This window comes from Paralichthys olivaceus, chromosome 5, assembly GCF_024713975.1.
Source record: "Paralichthys olivaceus isolate ysfri-2021 chromosome 5, ASM2471397v2, whole genome shotgun sequence".
In the NCBI taxonomy this organism is placed as follows: domain Eukaryota; kingdom Metazoa; phylum Chordata; class Actinopteri; order Pleuronectiformes; family Paralichthyidae; genus Paralichthys; species Paralichthys olivaceus.
In genome coordinates this window covers 11,245,030-11,264,943 of record NC_091097.1, presented here as the reverse complement: position 1 = coordinate 11,264,943, position 19,914 = coordinate 11,245,030, and the positions used below count along the sequence as shown (strand labels likewise).

The window sequence follows — 19,914 nt, the reverse complement described above, 5'->3', positions numbered from 1 at the left end:
TACTGGAACACATCTGTCAAGAAAAAGTAAACTGTTAAACATACAGAGGAAATGGGGGTCTCTCTCTTCCTTCCTGTTTATGTCAGATCACAGGCATGACAGCCTCAAAAAGCAAACAAACTGAAAGCAGCCCTGAAAACTGGAAAAGTCGATGTTGATGCATCTTTAGGATTATGCTTAACCTCCTGCATGAGAACATTCTTAAACAGAGGTGTTTTTATAAATAATATATTTATCAGTCAGGTTGATGTTCAGCATGCAGGCATTTTATTTTTCACACTGGATCCCACAAGTTTACCAGAAACCCTTTAAAAATCTAATAAGCATCATCACCAGTCACATAAACATAAACATTTTGTATTATTAAGAAATTGATTTGTAAAATACTGGTGGCAGCTGACCCTGAATTTGGCTGCTCGTGTATTCAGCTAACACTGAATCAGTATTACAAAATGAAAAGGACAGATAGGATCAGCTCTGGTTCAAATGGTGAGCAGGAGATAAATAGATAGAGGGAAAACAGAGTGAAGGAGGATTGAAACTACACGTCCAGCATGTTGATATAATAAAACGTGGAGAGAAACGGAGGGAGAGAGAGAGAGAGAGAGAGAGAGAGAGAGACCGACAACCTGGGAGAACGAGAAAGTGGGAGGGAGAAGAAGAATAAATGATTGTGGACAATTGTTATAAGTGAATGTGACAAATCAGGCAGCTCAGCAGACAGGAGAGAGATATTTGTCCTTTTTCATTCCCCCTGAGCCATCCCGAGCAATCCAGCATTCATCCAGAGTCATCCGATGGTAAGTTTCATTTATTATTCATAGACAAAACACTAAGCACATTCCTCTCAGGCAGCACATTAGACTGACTGAAGCTAAAATATGCGTTAAATGTAGGATATATGACTGATGTAAGAGTTGGATCTCTAGGAAAAATGGGATTCATCATTTATTTCATTGATCTAATCCACTTTCATAAAAACTGAGACATGAGGAGAAAGAGAGATCGAGATATCCTCGATAATGAGTTATTTAAGACATGTATAATGAACTGGGAGAGCTGCCCTGAGATTAACAGGGCGTTTCTTAGTGCGTCTGAGAAATATCTTATTTTTTTAAGAACTGTGTGTTCCGCAAAAGAAAATTTAACATGAGTGATATGTGAGAAAATTCAGTATTTGTCTGGAGAATTAAGTAACAGATGATATTATAATTCTGAACATACAGTTTTTCCATAATTTGGGTAACTAGTAATTGGGAAATAATCAAAATCAGAATCATTCTTATTGTTATAATAAAATTAATTAAAGCTGATAATATACATATGAACTGTGAGTTAATAGTGTGGGCACGAGGAAGAGCAGTGTGTTTGAGCAGAACATCTATTTTGAGGTTATAAAACAGTTTATTTGGAAGTTGTGAAATAAAAAGCCAGGTTTTGTGTTGGTCATGATTTGACATCAGGCTATTAAATGTATCTACTGGTTTGACTCCTTCTCATCTTCTTATAAATAAAATATGTCAGCTATTGAAACTTTTGTTATATACGTCTTCTTTTAAGATTTCCATCCACAATAAAATCTCTCTGTAAAGTGATAATTATTTAATCTGTTACAATATTAGATATGGTGCTTTTTGCATCATGTATCACAACAGGGGGGGAATTGTGCACTGACAAACATCACACATCAGCTTTTTAGTTTTGGTAAGAGTGACTGTAAGTAATTATCTATCCCACAATTAAACCCATCTCCACCTCCCTTTTCAACACAGACACACAAACTGAGGCATTTTGACACTTCAGGCGAAAGTAAAATACTGTGTGAAATATAGTAACACATTAGGGAGACATGCAAGCGCAGGGTTGCAGCATAGGAAAGGTGGACTTAGAATAAAAGAAACGGTAAATGAGCCTTAAGGTTCATGACAAGTGAGGAGCTCTTACAAGTCAAAACAAATAAAAGCAAAGAATATTTTGTGAAACAGGCATACACAAATGGAATTTGCAAAACTGACACAAGTTCCATTCTTTTTCAAAAAGGCAGTAAAATGACTTAGTTTAATAATCCTGAGGCGACTATCCTCCCAAATGAGACACGCTGCATTAAAATTGCTGGACACTGTAATTTCTATTAACATTCATATTGTTGAAAGTTTACTTTTGTGAGAATACATCTATGCCCTTTAATGTGCATGACAGGCAAGGACAAAAAATGTGTGCTCAGCAGAACTTTAATCCACTCCATTCATTATTGCTTGTAAATGTGTGGCTTTTTTAATTAAGGTCTTTAAGTCCCAAGTGTCATTGGCAGACCACTTGTTGTAATGAGTCTTTGAGCTGCCCAGTGAAGCATGTATCATACTGGTACACACTTTTGCATTCAAGACTCAGTTGTCACCATTTGACACATTTTAGATAACGGGTGTTACAGGGTGACATTAAAACACGAGTGGCTTTGAACTATGTAAAGAAGTTTAAATTTGTTCCTGATTCTCTGTAAATGACGACACCGGCTATACTCATGACTTTATTTTCCCCTTCTTCTAATCTATGCCATCAACTCTCCACCAGGATATGAAGATCAACTCCTCAGAGCAGCCAAGTCTCTGGCGGAATGGCAGCACATGGCCACCAATCACATCTTCAGGCATAGGGATGTCCTGCTTCACCATGACATTTGGTGCCATCTCCAACCTCACTGCTTTGGGCATCTTGGCCAGGTCCCGCGTCCGATTCCGCCGCCAATCGAAAGCACCATTCCTGCTGTTAACTGTGTGTTTGCTAGCAGCTGACCTGGGAGGTCATGTGATCCCAGGAGCCTTCGCTCTGTATTTGCACTTGAATCAGCAGTATAAAATGCAAGCCACGAGGCCCACCACATTCTGTCAAGTCTTTGGGGCAAGTATGGTGTTTTTTGGCTTATGCCCTTTACTGTTTGGTGGTGCGATGGCAGTGGAGCGCTGCATGGCCATCACCCAGCCATTTTTCCATGCTGCTGTGATTACAGTGACTCATGTACGACGTGTTGTTTTATTCCTGTCTTTTCTTGCACTCATACTGGCAGTTCTACCATTTTTTGCCATAGGGACTTATACTCCTCAGTCTCCTGGCACATGGTGTTTCTTACCCATCCAACGATTCCAATCTAAACCTGACACCTATCTGGCTTCGACATTCTCATGTCTGGGCCTCACAGCGCTCACTCTTTCTCTACTCTGCAACATCCTCAGTGGTGTGGCATTGCTGCAGGCCAGAATTAAGCCCTGCAATACGAATGCAAAATCAAAAGCTCGCTGCACACATCGTCCATCTTCCGCATCAACTTCCGCCTCGTTTTGCTCATTGGACGTTGAGATGATGGCGCAACTGGCGGTGCTCACTGTGGTTTCCTGTGTGTGCTGGAGCCCCTTTCTTGTAAGTAATACTTATTTGGATCGCATAATTTGTTTCTGGAACCATCTCCACCTTTCACATACAGGTATTTTCAAAGAATATTGTAGTTTATAGAGCTGGCTATACTTTATCATCATGAGTGAGTCGATATTTCTCCTACGTTTCAGGTCCATATTCTTGTGAGGCAGATCAACCAAAGGCCCAGAACCTTGGACAATGATCAAGATGGGTTTACTCTCCTGAGTTTACGTATGGCCTCCTGGAATCAGATCTTAGACCCTTGGGTCTACATCTTGCTGAGGAGAGTGGTGCTTTTGAGAGTTTGCTGTTTCTACACACAGAGACCGTTAGAGACGGGAAATAGTTCCTGTGCAGACCAACGCAGGCAAACCTTCAGTCTGCAATGACCATGTTGCTCCTGTTAAACAAACAGAGCAACCCTGAAGGGCAATTGACAACAAATGGGGAATCAAAAGAGCAAATATACAAAACACAAAGGCAAATGTGTTTTGTGATTTGCCAGTTATTCCCCATTTGCCGTTGTCATTTGCCCTTAAGGACCATCGTATATCCAGTGATCCATGTTGCACACAGTGCAGAACTGTAAGATTTGGAATGGGAATGGCTTTTAACATAATGTCACAATATACATCAGTTGAGATCTTCTTGTTCTTGTTCTTCTTGTTTTTCTTGTTCTACTTGTTCTTCTTCTTCCTCCTCCTCCTCCCCCTCTTCCTCCTCCTCTTCCTCTTCTTCTTCTTCTCTCGCGTACATTACTGCCACCCACTGACCTGGCGTGTAGCCTAAAGATATAACATTTAAACCAAACTCAGACACGATCAGAAGCCATGAACTGTCACAAACAAAGTAGAAAGTAGTTAGTAATCCATGCCGGCACCACTATCACTTGCAGCCTCCAGCCAATCGCGTAGATTGGCAACCAGGCAGCAGTTGATGTTGTCCAATCAAAAAATGAGACAAGTTTGAGAAGCGTCGAGTTGAACCAATGGCGAAGCTGCCGGAGGACGCTCACTGCCGGGATGGGCGGTGCTTCTCTGACGGAGACTGTTCAACATGGAGTAGAGAGAACAGCCCGATGCTCGCATCAGCTCACTGCTCTCATTCCCAGCAAGGTCAGTCCCGCTACCCGAGCACTAACTTCACCCTCCAGCCCACAGACAGGCTGTAGGAGTCTCCCAGCGTCGGTAGATTACACTTCTAAATGTAGCGTCCATTGTTCAAAAGTGTGCTACCGCTCAGCAACAACTACCGCGCAGATTAGCATCAAACTGTAAAAGTGCTCCAACGTTTATTTAAGTACCGGTTGGTGTGAAGCCGTCACGTCGGAGCTGTGCCCCTCACGTGGCCCCCGGTAAGCGGAGGACGAGCACAGTACTCGTCTGTGTCCTCGGGGGGGGGGGGAAACAAACTTGAGGAAGAAGTTCGGAGGAGCGTCGGGGTCAGTGGGTGAAGGGTGACACCGCCTCAGTGCATCCAGTCGTAGGTGAGGTTGTGTGATGTAAGTTAGCCATGCTAGTCCCCTGGAGTTAACTCATGTGTAATAGCGCTGGTTTTTAACTAACATATGCGTATACGTATATATTATTTTACACAATTCACACAGAAGATGTAACAAAAGATAAGTGGTTTTAAACAAACTGCATCTCAGAATTTCCAGATGAATCCGACGAACTATTGCTTAAAACTGTTATTATTATATTATATATTCTATTATATTCACATAAATACATGATATGTTAGGGTTGGGAATCACAGAGGCATTATCGATGATAATATCATGATTAATTTTGTTTTGCAGTGCATTTACATCCATATTTAAACACACTTGTATGCACAACCTGCTCTACAGTAATTCAATTTCCTTAGTGAAATCCACAGACTTAAATTAAAACCCATCTTTTCCTATTTCCTTCCTGACAAGAATGCACAATGCAGCAAGCGTCTCAGCCTCTCTGGGGTCGATAGGACTGTTGCATCTCTTTGGGGTGTCCTGGCCCTGGAGTCTCGCAGCAGGACTCGGGGTATACCTCGGCACCAGAAGCTGGAAATACTTCTATGTTGCAGCATGCACCGCCAAGAGAGACCTCAAGTAAGTCGGATGTGACAGAATACATTTCTGATGCTTGTGGTCTGATGTACATCCACCCTTGACTTATCTTCCTCCCCTCTGGCCCTCAACAGTGGCCTGTATGTGCTGTTCAGAGTGAAGCTGTCTCTGTGGCGTTACATACGAAATGGAGCCAATATTCCTTCAATCTTCGCTCAGACTGTAAAACTTCACCCAAACAAACCGGCACTGATCTACGAGGCTACGGGGGAAACTTGGACCTTCACCCAGCTTGACGAGCACTCCAACGCGGTCGCCCACTGGGCAAGAGGTCAGGGGTGGGTCTCCGGGGATGTGGTGGCCCTCTTCATGGAAAGCAGGCCGCTGCAGGTGGCACTTTGGCTGGGCTTGGCCAAGGTTGGGGTGGAAGCTGCACTCATCAACTTCAACCTGCGCCATGACTCCCTCCTGCACTGTATCAGGGTTTCGGGGTCACAGGCTATTGTGTTCGGAGCTGAGCTTGCAGATGGTAAGAATGTGTTCGGGCAGGAAAAGCCGATCATGGCATTTGTATTTCGTTTTTTAATTCTTTAACAGTGACAGCGTTTATTCTAATTGGTTGTATTACAGTACGATAACATAACAGGATAATATCATACCACTTGTGATAATATTGCTGTTAAAGGCCAAAGTAAAACATTGATCAACCTCAGCAACACATTTCCTGTTTTGTCTGACATCATGAGAGGTGGTCAACATTTCTTTCCGTGGTGTCACACTGTTAATATTCCATCTCTGACGTATCATTCAGTCAGAACATACTATCTGTGATCACGATGCTCATAAAACTCTTTCTGCCCCATCGTTAAATCGGTTAACATTTGCTTCACTTTTCTTTGTGACGACACAAACACTTTTCTATTGTCTTTATAGTCTTTGGTCTCCAATATGTAGCGTTTGTATTTATCAGTTGTACAGGATTAATGGTATGGCTTCAGAAATGAGTTTACCCACATTTCCCCTATATTATTAGATATGTGTTTACAGTTTGTTCTTATTTAACTAAACTAACCGACCTAACTGAATTTCCTTATTGCAGTTGCAGAAGTACATAAACTGATGCTCTCTCCTCTCCCTCTTTCAGCCATGTTGGAAGTCAGTTCCTCCATCACCCAGTCTATGGTACGGTTTTCTACAGGAGACCTCAGTGCAGAACATGCAGCCTCTCTGGGTGCTCAACCTCTGGACCCAAATTTAGCCTCTGCATCCCGACATCCTCCTACACCTTGTGTTCCCTCTAAAGGCATGAACGGTGAGTACCTAATCTTCTTACTGCATTCGAAACTTAATCTCCATGCTAATGAGTAGTTTCATTTTACATAACCCTCTTCAAACATAGTCCAAACCGTGTTTGGTTGATAACCTCTGATTTACATTTTTTTCCTCTCTATTCTGAATTCCCAGGGAGATGCTGTGCAGTAATTCGTTTTTCTTTGTTGTCAAGTTTCTGATCTGAAATTGCTTCCCAGTAATTATTTAACTCAAACCTGGGGACGTGAATGCTTGGCTGGGCAGAACTTTGAGATATATCACTCATTCTGAATTCAGGACAGATAATGACATTTTAGCAAAAGCTGTCTAGAGGAGGATATCAAGTATGATTGGTTAAGACGTGTACCGTCTGAATAAAAATGATACATCTGTCTCAGATTAACGAACATAAGGTATAAGTCAGCATTGAAGGTGTGAGTCTTAAAATTACTATACTTAACAGTTAAAATAGTCAGTATTGCCATGAAAAGGCATTTTACTCTGACTTTTCTGTTAAATTCCCTCAGTGAATGAAAAGCCATGAAGACTCCGGTTTGTAAATTTAATGCTCTGTTGCCTTCTCTTCTGCAGACCGTCTGTTTTATATCTACACTTCTGGAACCACAGGATTGCCCAAGGCCGCCATTGTGGTGCATAGTCGGTACGTTTTCTTGAACAACTACTCAAAAAAACACCACCCTCCAGAGTTGTCATGATATGTGTCTTTGTGTCCCTGTTACAGCTACTACAGAATCGCTGCTTTTGGGTATTTTGCCTTCCGCATGCGCCCTGATGACATAATCTACGACTGCCTGCCCCTCTATCACTCAGCAGGTGAGTGACGACAGCCTCCAGCTCTTAATGAATACGGTTTCCCCTCTTAATGTTTCCATCACTGACGTATGAGCTTTCTCTTCTTGCCAGGTAACATCATGGGAGTTGGGCAGTGTCTGATCCATGGCCTCACTGTGGTGGTGAAAAAGAAATTCTCTGCCAGTCGTTTTTGGGAAGATTGCATCAAGTACAACTGCACTGTAAGAGCGTGGGCCTGGAAAATATTGAGTGCCATATTTTATGAGATCAACAACTATAAAACATAAGTCTGCCACAATAACAAGTCTGCTTCCCCTTTGTAGGTTGTGCAGTATATTGGGGAAATCTGCCGCTACCTCCTGTCTCAGCCAGAGCGGCCGTCAGAAAAGGGCCACAAAGTGCGGCTTGCCGTGGGGAATGGGTTGCGCCCAAGTGTGTGGGAGGCCTTCACAGAACGTTTCAGGGTGGCACAGATTGGCGAGTTCTATGGAGCGACAGAGTGCAACTGCAGCATTGCCAACATGGATGGCAAGGTCAGCCGTCTCAGTGTTTACATGTGTGTTCACTGATCAAATGTGCATTGGATCAAAGTTAAATTAATTTCTGTTCTGCCAGGTGGGAGCCTGTGGATTCAACAGTCGCATTCTACCCAATGTGTACCCCATCCGTCTGGTGAGGGTAGACGAGGACAGCATGGAGCTAATTCGCGACAGCCGGGGCCTCTGTGTTCCTTGCCGCCCTGGTAACTAATACGACGATGGCTTTGCTGGATGTAGTGTGTGATTTTTTTAAGGAGACATTTTATGCTTTGGTAGTTTTTCATTCTTGTCGTGTGTATATAGTGTTTATGTATATTTAATTGGCCTGCAAAGTAAAAAGAAAAAGTGTGTGAGACAGAGGCTGAACAGAAGAGCTGCAGCATTGGACAGTATGAGCGATGTGTTTTCTGAACAGTAAAGCATGTAAACAATATAAAGTAATAACCCAAATTAAAATTATAAACCCAATTATTTATAGAGAAAGTATAATATGTCTCCTTTAATTGAGTTGGTCTTCTGAAAGCACTCTGTTTAACTCCTCCTTGTCTTACAGGGGAGCCGGGGCTTCTGGTGGGTCGGATCAACCAGCAGGACCCATTACGAAGATTTGATGGTTACGCGAATCAGGATGCTACAAAGAAGAAGATAGCTCATAATGTGTTCAAGAAAAACGACTCTGCATATTTATCAGGTTGACAATTCTTTGTATTCTTCAAAATGTATCTTAATATTGCAGCTATGTGCTACTTATATTGCATTTTAACACTCAACATACATTAGCTTGCTGTATGCATTTTCTTTTTAAATGCAAGCAGTCGTAAAATTGTTGATAAATATATTTATAGCTCCTAAATCTTGAAACTTGAAAACTTGATGCAATGTTAGATTGCTTCCTTTGCCAGTGTGAGTAATAGCAGTCGTAATAGTTTATGATTGTGGACTAGACATAGAGTTTTTACTCATATGTCTGCCTTAGGTGACGTGCTGGTGATGGATGACATGGGCTACATGTACTTCCGAGACCGTGGTGGAGACACATTCCGCTGGCGGGGAGAAAATGTCTCCACCACTGAGGTGGAGGGCATACTCAGCAGTCTTCTGGGTCAGACTGATGTGGCAGTGTATGGTGCGGCTGTGCCAGGTGATTGTTAACTTTGTTGTATTAGTGTTGTAACATCATATTATTACCTGTTGTTACACATTGATTTTGACTGTACACACTACTTGATAACCATTATCTCCACTTTTCTTATTTATTATTATTATAGGTGTGGAGGGTAAGGCTGGTATGGCTGCCATTGCCGATGCTACAGGGAGTTTTGACTGCAATGCTTTCTTGAAGCAAATCCAGCGTGCTCTTCCTCCGTATGCTCGACCTGTGTTCCTGCGAATCTCCCCAAATGTAGACACCACAGGTAAACTGTCCCATATCCCTCCTGAGTCCATAAAACGATCAACCTTCACTGATGATTTCATCAACAATAAATCACAATCCATCCATCTGCACATTCTTGTATAGGTACATTTAAAATTCAGAAGACCAGGCTGCAGAGGGAGGGATACGACCCACGTCTCACAACTGACCAGATCTACTTCTTGAACACCAGAGCTGCGTGTTATGAGGCTATTGATGAGGAGCTATACACTGCTATAGCGGAGGGAAGAATGTCTCTATGACACGGCGGCCACAGCAGGGCAGTGAAGGTGCCTTGGTGAAACAGATGATGTAGAGATAGAGAAGAAGAGGCATCAGCTGACGTTGGGATCAGACCTGCCTGGATTTTAATTGTTCACGGAACAATTGAAAGAACTACTTACATAGAGAGACCACTGTTACAGAGGATGTTTTAACACTGTATGAGGACAGGGCACAATGTGAGGGCATTTATTTCCTTTAATAACTTTAAAATATTGAAAGAACACCTCAAAAAGCCTTTGAGCCTCACCGGTCATAGAATGGGTGTCTTCCATAACCCATTTGACATAGGAGCATGTTACAATAACATGGATAGGACTGCACGGGTAGTGTCAAGTCAAACTCAGTTACAGGGTATTTTACCCATGTTTGGATTATGCTGCAAGTGTATTTCTGTGTAGGATTTGAAAACTCTTGAGAGTGAAGATACTTTGAGTTACAGCCATGTGTTTTGATCAAAGACCAAATTTGAAGTCTGGTCTTTGATGCTGTACACTAGGTTGTACACTAGGCAACTAAATCAAACACTAACCATAGAGTCTTTTTTTTGCGTTGGAAAACTAATCTCATATGTTATATTTGAGCCTCTGAACAACACTGGCTTGGGTTTTCAAATACACGTACTGTATGTGCCTTATATGAAAGTTCACACCTGTTTTTATGTTTTTCAAAAGAAATTGAAAAAATCGCAGTCGTGATTATGTTCCATGCAAACCTGAGTCCCACATACTGTACTTTTCTGTTATGTTCTAAATCTTATCAATGTAGTAATATGAGTGGTAAAGATTTACAAGTTCAAATCATTCAGACTACATTTGTTTAACGCAAATTAAAATATTTTCACCATTTCTTTGTTTCACTTGTTCATTTGAAAAACACAGCGGTGCATTTACAGATTTCATGTGTTGTAACTTGAACCTGCAATCATCTCTTGCGATAGTGGTGAATTAAAAGTCTGTTGACAAGGATATCCTCGTGGGTAGGACTCTCAGTGGATGCTCTTTGCAGGCAGTGCAGAAGTAGGGGAAGGCTCTGGGTGTGATGACATCCATGAAGGTGTAGAGAGGCGCCCTCTCTGCAGGGTCATAAAAGGACACCTTGCCTCGGTCCATGTCTAAAACCACTTTTATCACTTCCGGCTTCTTAGTCATGTTCAGCGGCTCCCATGGCGCCGTGCAGGCTTTATGCTCTCCGTTGCGAAAGCGAATAGTCCAGAAACCCTCCGCCGGTGTCAGCACGTGCTTCCCCTTCCTGTTGATGGAGTCGCTGGCGATTCCCACCACCCAGTAGGTGTTGCCCTTCACCTCCACCTCCCAGGTGTGGCGTCCGGAGGAATAGCCCTCAGTGGCCAGCATCTCAGCACTGATGTCAAAGCGTTCTGGGTTGTCTGGCAGCTTGAAGATCTGGGTAGAGTTCTGCACCACTGTGAGATCCTCCGAGAGGATGAAGCAGCTAGCTGCTGTGTTGGGATCCAGAATCACAGGATCTGGAGAAAGAGGAATAGAAGTAGAAGTTACTTATGTGGCAAGGAAAGAGCTGACTAAGCACACATGACTATCTTGTTTGAGGAACTCACTGTATCTGACTATTCTCTTCATCTTCTCCCACACTTTGTATTTCAGTGAGCCCAAGTGCTTGGCAACATCAATCAGACCACCAGAAATCCCTTGTGGGTCATAGGAAGTCCGCCAGGTTCTGAAAAAAAAAACGTGAGCAGTCAGTTGAATTAATTTATTTTAAAAGAAAAGTGTAACTGGATATTAGATGTGGTAACAACACTTACTTCCTTACGGTCTCCTTGTAATTCTAAAAACAAAATTGACAACCCTCATGAATTCTTGTGAACAGCTGGTTAAGATTTGTCACACCAACAATCTCAAGCATCTGTTTTACCTACTATACCTTAAGAAATGCAATATCGTGACATTTCATCTCCTCTTCCACTAATCTGATGGTGTTGGAGAGAGACGTCAATTCATTGTTGATCTCCTCGATTCTCTGGTTAATCATCAGCTTCTTCTGATCCTCTTCGGCCTTTAAAGCTGAAAGTCTTGCAGCCTCCTGCTCTTTCAGGAAACGGTGCAGGGCTTCAAATTCTTCTCTGATCTGCGTTTCAGTGTGTTCAGCCTGGTTCTGCAAAGAGACATGATTGATGGGTAATCACCACCTCCACACTGGGGCTCTTTGTGGTGCTCTTTGTAACATTTGGTGCTGATGGGACTCAAAGTACCTTAATGTGTTCTGCCATCTCCTCACAGACCACTTTCACCTTCTTGTACAGCTGCAACTTGTCTTTCAAAGGCAGCAGAGCACTCTTCAGTTCCTCCTACAAAGTCAGTGACACGGCATTGACACTTAAAAACAAGGTCGGTGTGGCAGGTGGCCAGGCTGTCAGCTCAATGTGGGGCTTTCAGCTGCCACATACTCTTCCACGACAGCATTCCGTGTAAATGCGAAGCTGAACAATAGAGCAGCATCAAATAAAAGAAACAAAGCTGCGCTGAATGATCTAATGCCCTCGTAACATAAACAAAATCGAGCTTGTGCAGCTTGGAGTCCAGGTATGGACACATTACAACAATATTTACTCAAGGTGTCCCGGTTTGAGAGGACGGCAGGAGTAGAAGGAATGTCGCATCACAGAAACCTTGTGGGAGTCGAGTTTCAGTCCTCTCGGGATACCGACGGCAACGACAAACCAAAAATATAAACCTAAAATTAGAAAGTTAATGAACTCTGCCAAACACTTTGACGCATGTTTCAGGCTTAGAGAATGATAAAGGTAGTAATTAATCAATTTAAATACACAGAAAACAATACGTTTTCTACATTTTGGAAAGATTATAATAGTCACTTCTAATTATGTAGTAATGGATAGATATTAAGATTTTATTTGTGAATTTGCAGAAAAAGTAAAAAAAAACTGTGAAGCTGATCAACTGTGTTCTCATTTCAATTTTAAGGGTCACTCACACTATTGTCAACCTTAGATACAAGTCTTTAAATTTGGCAAAGTGACGTATGTAAAAAAAAAATGTCATTAACATTAATTCCAGCAAGAATGTTTTAGGTATGGCCAGGTTTCCAAAGTAGCTGATGTTGTTTAACAATCTACTGCCGATGTGAAATATTGAGGAGACCACCCATGTGACTTTCACATGCTTACCTTACAGTCATGAGCACCTTCCCCAATGGGGTAAAGCTTGTGTCCGGTGTGTGCAGCTGCCTTCACACACACCCCACAGATCGGCTCCAAATCCTCCAAACAGAACATCGTGAGCTTCTCCCCATGTTCTTTACAAGCCTCTGGGTCGTTCTTGCTCCTGTCGTCCTTGAATGACTCACAGGCCTTCTCCAGCACAGAGCTCACCACTATTTGTTCCATGGAGGAACAGCGCCAGCACAGAGGACAGTAGTTTGAATCCCCGCCGCCTTGTGTGTCCCAGCTGTCTTTCAGACAAGCTTTACAGAATCGGTGCCTGCAATTGAGCACCACTGGCTGGCTGAGAATATGTCCACAGATCGGACAGGAAAGGTCATCCTCAGGATGAGCACGTCTGCTGGCCATTCTCACTCATAGTGTTTTAATGGCAAGGCATGGATCCCAGGCCCCTCCCATGGCTCTGCACAGCTACCTCATTTTACCCTCAGAAATAAGTGTTAATGCTTTAGCTCCTCAAGTCATATCTCATGTTATGATGCTTTGTTGAGTATGCACATTGCTCATTCTCAAATTAACACTACACCTCAGAATAAAACAAACTGGCGTCACGCTTGGATAACCTGAGCATGACAGAGGAGAGTAAAGTGACAGTGGAAGATTTGCACTCACGAGGGACTTTAGATTTGAATTATGCCAGAAACACCTCCAAGTTATTTGAGAAGACTGTTGAAACAGCCTGTCACAGTGTAATGAAGAAACAGCCTCTCAAATAAGAGTCGGGGTGGACATACTGTATATATAGACAGATTTGGACTGAAGTTATGTGAGTAGAGAAATATCCTCCTGCTGACCACCAGGACATTTATTTTCACAGATAAGTTTAGCTTTAAGCAACAGCTTTTTAAGAACTGACGCATGGTTATTTTTAAAATATGACACGCAAACCCCCCAAACTCTGAACACAGCTCACGTTACTCAACCAGCTCACCACTGACTTTTTCTTTAAAAGCAAACAGAGGGTATTTCAAAGCATTGTGAAGATTCATTTGGTAATTTCAAAAGCATTTAACAGTTAGCTGACCTTGTTTGTCCAGACGTTGTTGTGGGAGTCAGATGACCAGAATCAATGCTGCTTTAAAAATAGACCAAGAGCGTAGAGAGAAATAAGAACCTGCAGAATATGATCCTAGCACAAGGAAACACTGTGTGGACCTGTGCTGCTTTAACTCTGGTGTATAATACACTGTATGTTATGTCTCACACATGCTATGTTAGGATTCAGACTTTAAATTACACAGACAGGAAAGTTATTACTGTATGTTGTATAGGTCAAACACATTAGCTCATTGAGGCTTTGTCTGAAATGTTAAACAATTCCCTCTGAAACACAATATCACGTATAATATGGCAATGTAACAAAAAATACAATCATCATTATTTAGCATTTATGTTTGCAAATATGCACAGATGTGAAAACGTTTATTTTTACAGAGTAGACAATTCAGAAAAGATATGAGCATTTCTGTTAACATTTTATTCAAGAATGATCATTTCTCACTTCAAGTTCTATAAATTTAGTTGTAGTTGGATTTTCTCTTAGAATGTATGGTCACATTTTGAAAGCCTCAATCTCGTGTCTTAAAATCTTACTAATCATTGTCAATTTTTTTATTTTTGATATGTACAAATCATCCAATATATCGGTATCAGACATTAAAGATAATAAATGTTTTTTTTAATAGGAATTCATTTGATTTAAAGGTTTTTCAAATATCAATTTCCCTTAAAAATTCATTATGGTTAAAGTTGGTATAGAGTATAATTGAATTTTGAGACTGAAATCGATTCCAATGGGTTGAGATGAAATAAACTGTCGAAATACAGGTGGATTTTGCAGCAGTGTGTGTTAACGTTTACACACATCTCCCTGAGTGTCTGTGTGTGTCTGTGTGTGTCTGTGTGTGTCTGTGTGTGTGCAGAAAGGCCTCTTATTGAGATACAGAAGCAAACAGAGATAATGAGCAACCGTCAACAGTGCATACGTCACAGATCCCCTGGGGAAGTTTCAATTTCCAACCGATTCTGTTAATAATGGCAGATAAGAATATAACCATTGTCAACTATATCATACAAACATTAAGCTGGTCCTATGTTTTCTGACTTTGTGGATTAACTTGTCAACACTTCATTATCAGGATATATGCTCCACACTTTGAAAATAAGAAAGAAATAAACAATTATGCTTGAAGGTATTTTCATTCTACTTACCTTACAATCCTTGAATGTTTGGGAAACGCGTTGTGATGATCTGGGAAAGACTCCAGATCAGCAGCACAGGGCAGAAACTGTGTTTTTCCATGTGCATCATTTCTGTGGAAACCCAAGACTCCCAGGACAATCTTCAGCAACATGTTGTTTCCAGAAGTTCTCCAAACAAGAGTTACAAAGAACTTTGAAGTACAAAAGTAGTTTAGAAAATACGGCACAGGACCTCTTGACTAATACGGTCTCGACCAGGGAGTAAGACCTATGTTAACCATGTACAGTATGTACCATGGGTGTTCAGCAACAAATGGGCCAGCAGCAGATGAGTGACGACTAGAGAGTCCCAGCTCCTCTAGTTTCAGCACAGCTCAGCTCATTTTCAGACCAAGGTTTTCAACTGCAGAGGAGACGTAAAACTTTAACAAAAATCAGTCACATTGGCCAGATATGGAAGAGAGATATATAGGAGCTACACGGTATAATGAGCTTCTTATATGCAGCAATAAGCTCTACGATATTAATTCACATTGAGTCATTTAATGTGTATTTTAAATTATTTTTCTGACTTCACGTGTTTGCATATTAAATTCAGTATTCAAATCTTTACCTTCAATTTCATTAATTTTTCAACTTTGTAAAAACAATGATTCAAAAACACTGTTGCATTTCATTTATATATATTTTTTTATAATAGGCATAGATACAGTTTTACATTTACTGCAGTGATTTGCTTTTAAGGTCTAGGAGCCATTTAAACAGGTGAAAGATTATATTTATTACAATTAAAAAAGTACAAGCAAACTTTGTCTGAAAAAAAAAAAAGTCTGCTGCCATTCATTCGCTTCAGTAAAGTCTAGTCTGTATAACATTTAACCACAGCAGGAACATACACAAAAAATGATCACAATGCAAAGTAGCGCAAAGTAAGACTTACTACATTTCAAGCTTGATGTACAGTAAGCAACATTTAATAATAAAATCTAAATATGTGCAAAATATTGATTAAAACATTTTCAAAAGGCTTCAGGTTCTGACCGAAGAAGAGGACGTTGCTTTCATCTTTTCCTCCCTCAACCATCTTTTCTAAATACACAGGTTGTGTGTAATACATAAACATGAAAAATGAAGTATGATTTAAAACATGTGGTCCACTTTAATAATTTCACACAAGACTATTTTTTTTAAAGGAATACAAGACAAAGAGACACTGCACAAAGAGAGATATAAATCGGCTGAGGAGTATGTAAGTACGAATGTGAAATAAAAGCTAAGGAAGTGTGTTAAGTCAAGTTTTTGATCAACTGCAATAAGGAAGAAATGGCAAGAGGTGGAACAATTTGGGTCTATCCAGTTTTTATACCAGCAATCAGCCACCCACAGCTTGCAGAGTTCACCTCAGTTGAGCTGGGAGCAGATTTCTTTCCTGGCTGTCATGAGATTAAGGCAACAAAGAGTTCATGCTCTATTTGTACTGCTCAGACGGAAACACCGTGAAAATACTGTGGTTCACGTGGAGGGTAAATGACACAAGTGTAATATTTAACACTGGCATGCATGTCAGTTTCACTTGAAATACTGTGAACATTTCATCTGTGCTGGAAATAAAGCCTCGGCAGCTGACAGAGCGTGATTATAACTCGGGACACGGCCACATCATCACCACCACTGGTGATGATGTGGGGGTTTAAGTACATTCTTTGAATCTTCACAGTACAATCTGATGAGTATTAAATCTGTTTCCTGTTTTAAGTGTATTTTACTTGTTACATAATCTTTTCCTCATTATTAGCAAAGAAATGTACAAACATAAGACATGTTTAGTGAAAATGTATTCTATATCCAGTGTCACTTAATACTTTTTGGCTTCATTAGCATCTTTGAGTACAACTATATATATTTATAGTTGTACTGAAAGACATAATTTCCTTCACCCCTTTATTACTGTTGACTAATGACCTGAGGTCGCTATGGCACAATGACTTCACATCAGCTTCCTGTCAGGGTGGTCAGAGGCACGTCCAGAGCGCTGGTGTCGCACCTCCAGATGTTTGCTCTGGACGCGGTCGAAATGCTGGAGCAGCTCGTTGTAATCCATCTGAGTGTGCGAGGCACGTTTGGAGGCCATTTGCTGTTTAGAGTCCATGTACCTGGACTCGTCCACAGTCCTCATGAGCTCTGGGTTAGGGACGCAGCGCAAGCGGTGGGAGAGCAGCTGGAAGGCCTGGCTCTGTGGCAGCAGCATCAGCAGACCATACAGCGCCTTGATCAGATAAGGGTTGTTCTCCACATCCAGCAGCTGCAGGCGCAGGTATGTGAAAATGGGGCTTTCTATGAGCTGTACAAGTTTGTCCACCTCCATCAGGAAGTCTACCGTCACTTCTAGATCTCCAAACTTCTGGATGAGATCGTAGGCGTGTTTGTAGTTCTGTGTGAGAAAACAGAGCGACACAGTGGCCACAGGGTTGTGGCACCAGGAACGATAGAGGCAGCAAAACAGAGCACAGCTCTCCGGAGTGCGCAGGTCTTTCAGCTGGTTGCGTAACTGGAAGAGCTCGGCAGAGGTGAGCAGGATGGTGTTGAGCGTCTGAACCATAGTGGAGGCAAATTTGAGGTCCTCCTCCTTCAACAAGATGTCAGCCATGGAGTGGAAGATGTTCTCTGCATGAAGCAGCAAACACAGCTGCCGGATGATGAAAGCTCCTCTGTTCTCCAGAAGCTTCCTCTCTTGACTCAAGCGTTTCAGCAGGTTGATCATGAACTTGTAGAAGTAGGAGTTCATACTTGGAGTGGAGGGGGAGGAGTCCGCTGCTTTGGAGCCCGTGCTGTGCTGCTGTCCAGGCTTGGCACCGTCTGGGACCTTGAGCACCAGTTTGCTGTCGGTGCCGTCACAGGTGCCCGCTTGGTCCGTTTGGCCGGCAGGAGATGATGCAATCTCAGCTAACACCTCCAGATCTTTCAGGATCACCTCATCAGACTCATCAGACAGTGTTTTCAGCAGCATGGGAAACAAGCTGTCTGTGTGACGGAACATTTTGCGTGGCGTCTTGATGTAGAGGTGGTAGAGCCATTTGAGCACGGCTATACGGGTCATCATGCCAGTGGAGGAGTCGCGGAGGTGACGGTCCAATACCTGAACAATTCCATCCAGGTCCAGTGTTACCTGAGGCCTGTCAGCACTCGCTGGAGTAAAGAAGCTGATATTACTGAAACCAACAGATTCTTGTGATGCATTCAGCATATCATTGCTGTCTGTCTCCTTCTTTGGATGTCCGTCTTCCCTGGCCGGCGACTCCGTGCTTCCACTTTTCTCCTCCTCCTCATCCTCATCATCTTCAGCAGTCACCAGCTTCATCAGACTGTGGTTACAGGCGCTGGCAGCTTCTTTTGTGTTCTTCTTTCTGTCGTCGTAGGAGAGGCACGGCAACACTGCAGTTAGGATGCCAGAGGTGTAGGGGAGCACCACTCTGCCTGCGAGCTGGATAAACTCTCTCATCCAGGTCATAGCTGTCAGCTGGATCAGGTCGTTTGTGAGTTTGGTCTCATCCGCGACCTGGCAGTGGATGACCAAGATGTTGGCCATCTCTGCAAATTTCACGCTGGATGGAGTCTTTTTGATCTCCTTCAGAAACTCTCCCAGCACCACCTCACACGTCCTGCGGATCTCCTTGCTGTTGTCTCCCAGGATCTGGAAGAGCCCGTCCAGGATTTCGGGGAGGTAGTCCAACAGGTTGATATCTGGCACGGACTCCAGGACGTGGATCCAGGAGATGATGAACTGCCTGGCATACTGGTTATTGGAGTAGATCCTCTCCCTCAGCAGCGGGACAAACGCCACTAAGTCAAACTTGTTGCTCTCTGTCACTATGTCCTTCAGCAGTCTGTCCAGGAGCTCGGATCCGCTTTTCACATTGGGATCTGGATCTGCGGCGAGCTTGCTGAGGCCATCGAAGAGCAGGTTGAAGTGGGGCAGCACGGCTCCCCTGGCCACTTTGACTATGTTGTAGAGGGCCTCGCATGCATAGTAGCGCAGGCGGCTGTCTGAGTCATTGAAGCACGTGAGCACGGGCTCGATGAGCTCCTTCAGATACAGACCCGAGTCCTTACCGAGGGCGATGGAGCAGGCTGCCAGTCCGATCAGACCCCCTTTGCGGCTGTGGGGGTGCTGGGAGAGGGCAAACTCCGACGCCAGGATCTGGATGACATGTCGGATCTGCGTGGAGTTGTTCTGAGCAACGAACTCTCGCACCAGCTTCTCGATCTCCAAAGCAGCGACTTTCCTCTTCTCGTACAGTTTGTCATTCAGAGCCCGCACGATGTTGGGCGTCAGCGGCGAGAAGTCCTTCTCCGGGTTCATGATGGTGGCTGCGGTCAAACGGAAACCTGCGAGGAAGCGAGACGGAGCTGTTTACGTTTCGCAAACATTTAACGGAAAGGTGACATCTGTTTCAATGGCCAAACCAGGAAGCTTTGTAATACAACGCAGCTGACCGGTGGCATCCGCCGGAAACACGTCACGGTTGCTACAAATATTTAGGTCCCTCTTCTCGTACCTCTAGCTCCAGGTAGCTTCGTCAGCTATTGCGCGTTTTAATTTTTTATGCTAACCAGCTTTTTATCATATACAGTTTAATCTCACGTCTTTCTCCGGCTGGTGAGGAGGGTCGTC

General features: G+C 42.8%; 4 protein-coding genes across 7 annotated transcripts; 2 read left to right on the top strand and 2 right to left on the bottom strand.

Annotated features, from left to right (window-relative positions):
• The first annotated feature begins 663 nt into the window (after positions 1-663).
• Positions 664-4,143, top strand: ptger1c (prostaglandin E receptor 1c (subtype EP1)). 2 transcript variants are annotated; one of them, XM_069524572.1, is made up of 3 exons: positions 664-800; positions 2,572-3,414; positions 3,561-4,143. In XM_069524572.1, exons 1-3 carry the CDS (start codon positions 798-800, stop codon positions 3,798-3,800), a joined length of 1,086 nt encoding a protein of 361 aa, XP_069380673.1. In that variant the 5' UTR covers positions 664-797; the 3' UTR covers positions 3,801-4,143. The 2 variants fall into 2 exon arrangements, with proteins under 2 accessions (XP_069380673.1, XP_019949787.2); XM_020094228.2 differs by lacking the exon at positions 664-800 and having other exon boundaries at positions 2,465-3,414.
• Positions 4,129-10,669, top strand: slc27a1a (solute carrier family 27 member 1a). Of its 3 annotated transcripts, none has more exons than XM_020094366.2 (13): positions 4,129-4,526; positions 5,336-5,503; positions 5,596-5,990; positions 6,606-6,773; positions 7,364-7,433; positions 7,515-7,606; positions 7,697-7,806; positions 7,909-8,118; positions 8,201-8,327; positions 8,678-8,815; positions 9,101-9,265; positions 9,393-9,539; positions 9,644-10,669. In XM_020094366.2, the coding sequence occupies exons 2-13, from the start codon at positions 5,337-5,339 to the stop codon at positions 9,799-9,801; spliced, it is 1,947 nt and encodes a 648-aa protein (XP_019949925.2). In that variant the 5' UTR covers positions 4,129-4,526; position 5,336; the 3' UTR covers positions 9,802-10,669. The 3 variants fall into 3 exon arrangements, with proteins under 3 accessions (XP_019949925.2, XP_019949924.2, XP_019949926.2); XM_020094365.2 differs by having other exon boundaries at positions 4,451-4,897; XM_020094367.2 differs by having other exon boundaries at positions 4,454-4,912.
• Positions 10,624-14,114, bottom strand: trim35-13 (tripartite motif containing 35-13). The gene is made up of 6 exons (XM_020094372.2): positions 12,987-14,114; positions 12,051-12,146; positions 11,723-11,953; positions 11,604-11,626; positions 11,397-11,515; positions 10,624-11,306 (listed from the first exon to the last, which is right to left on the bottom strand). Exons 1-6 carry the CDS (start codon positions 13,386-13,388, stop codon positions 10,768-10,770), a joined length of 1,410 nt encoding a protein of 469 aa, XP_019949931.2. The 5' UTR covers positions 13,389-14,114; the 3' UTR covers positions 10,624-10,767.
• A 1,799-nt stretch (positions 14,115-15,913) lies between these two features.
• On the bottom strand, positions 15,914-19,602 carry vac14 (vac14 homolog (S. cerevisiae)). Its single transcript, XM_020094362.2, has one exon. It carries the CDS (start codon positions 19,600-19,602, stop codon positions 17,230-17,232), a length of 2,373 nt encoding a protein of 790 aa, XP_019949921.1. The 3' UTR covers positions 15,914-17,229.
• Positions 19,603-19,914: the final 312 nt, after the last annotated feature.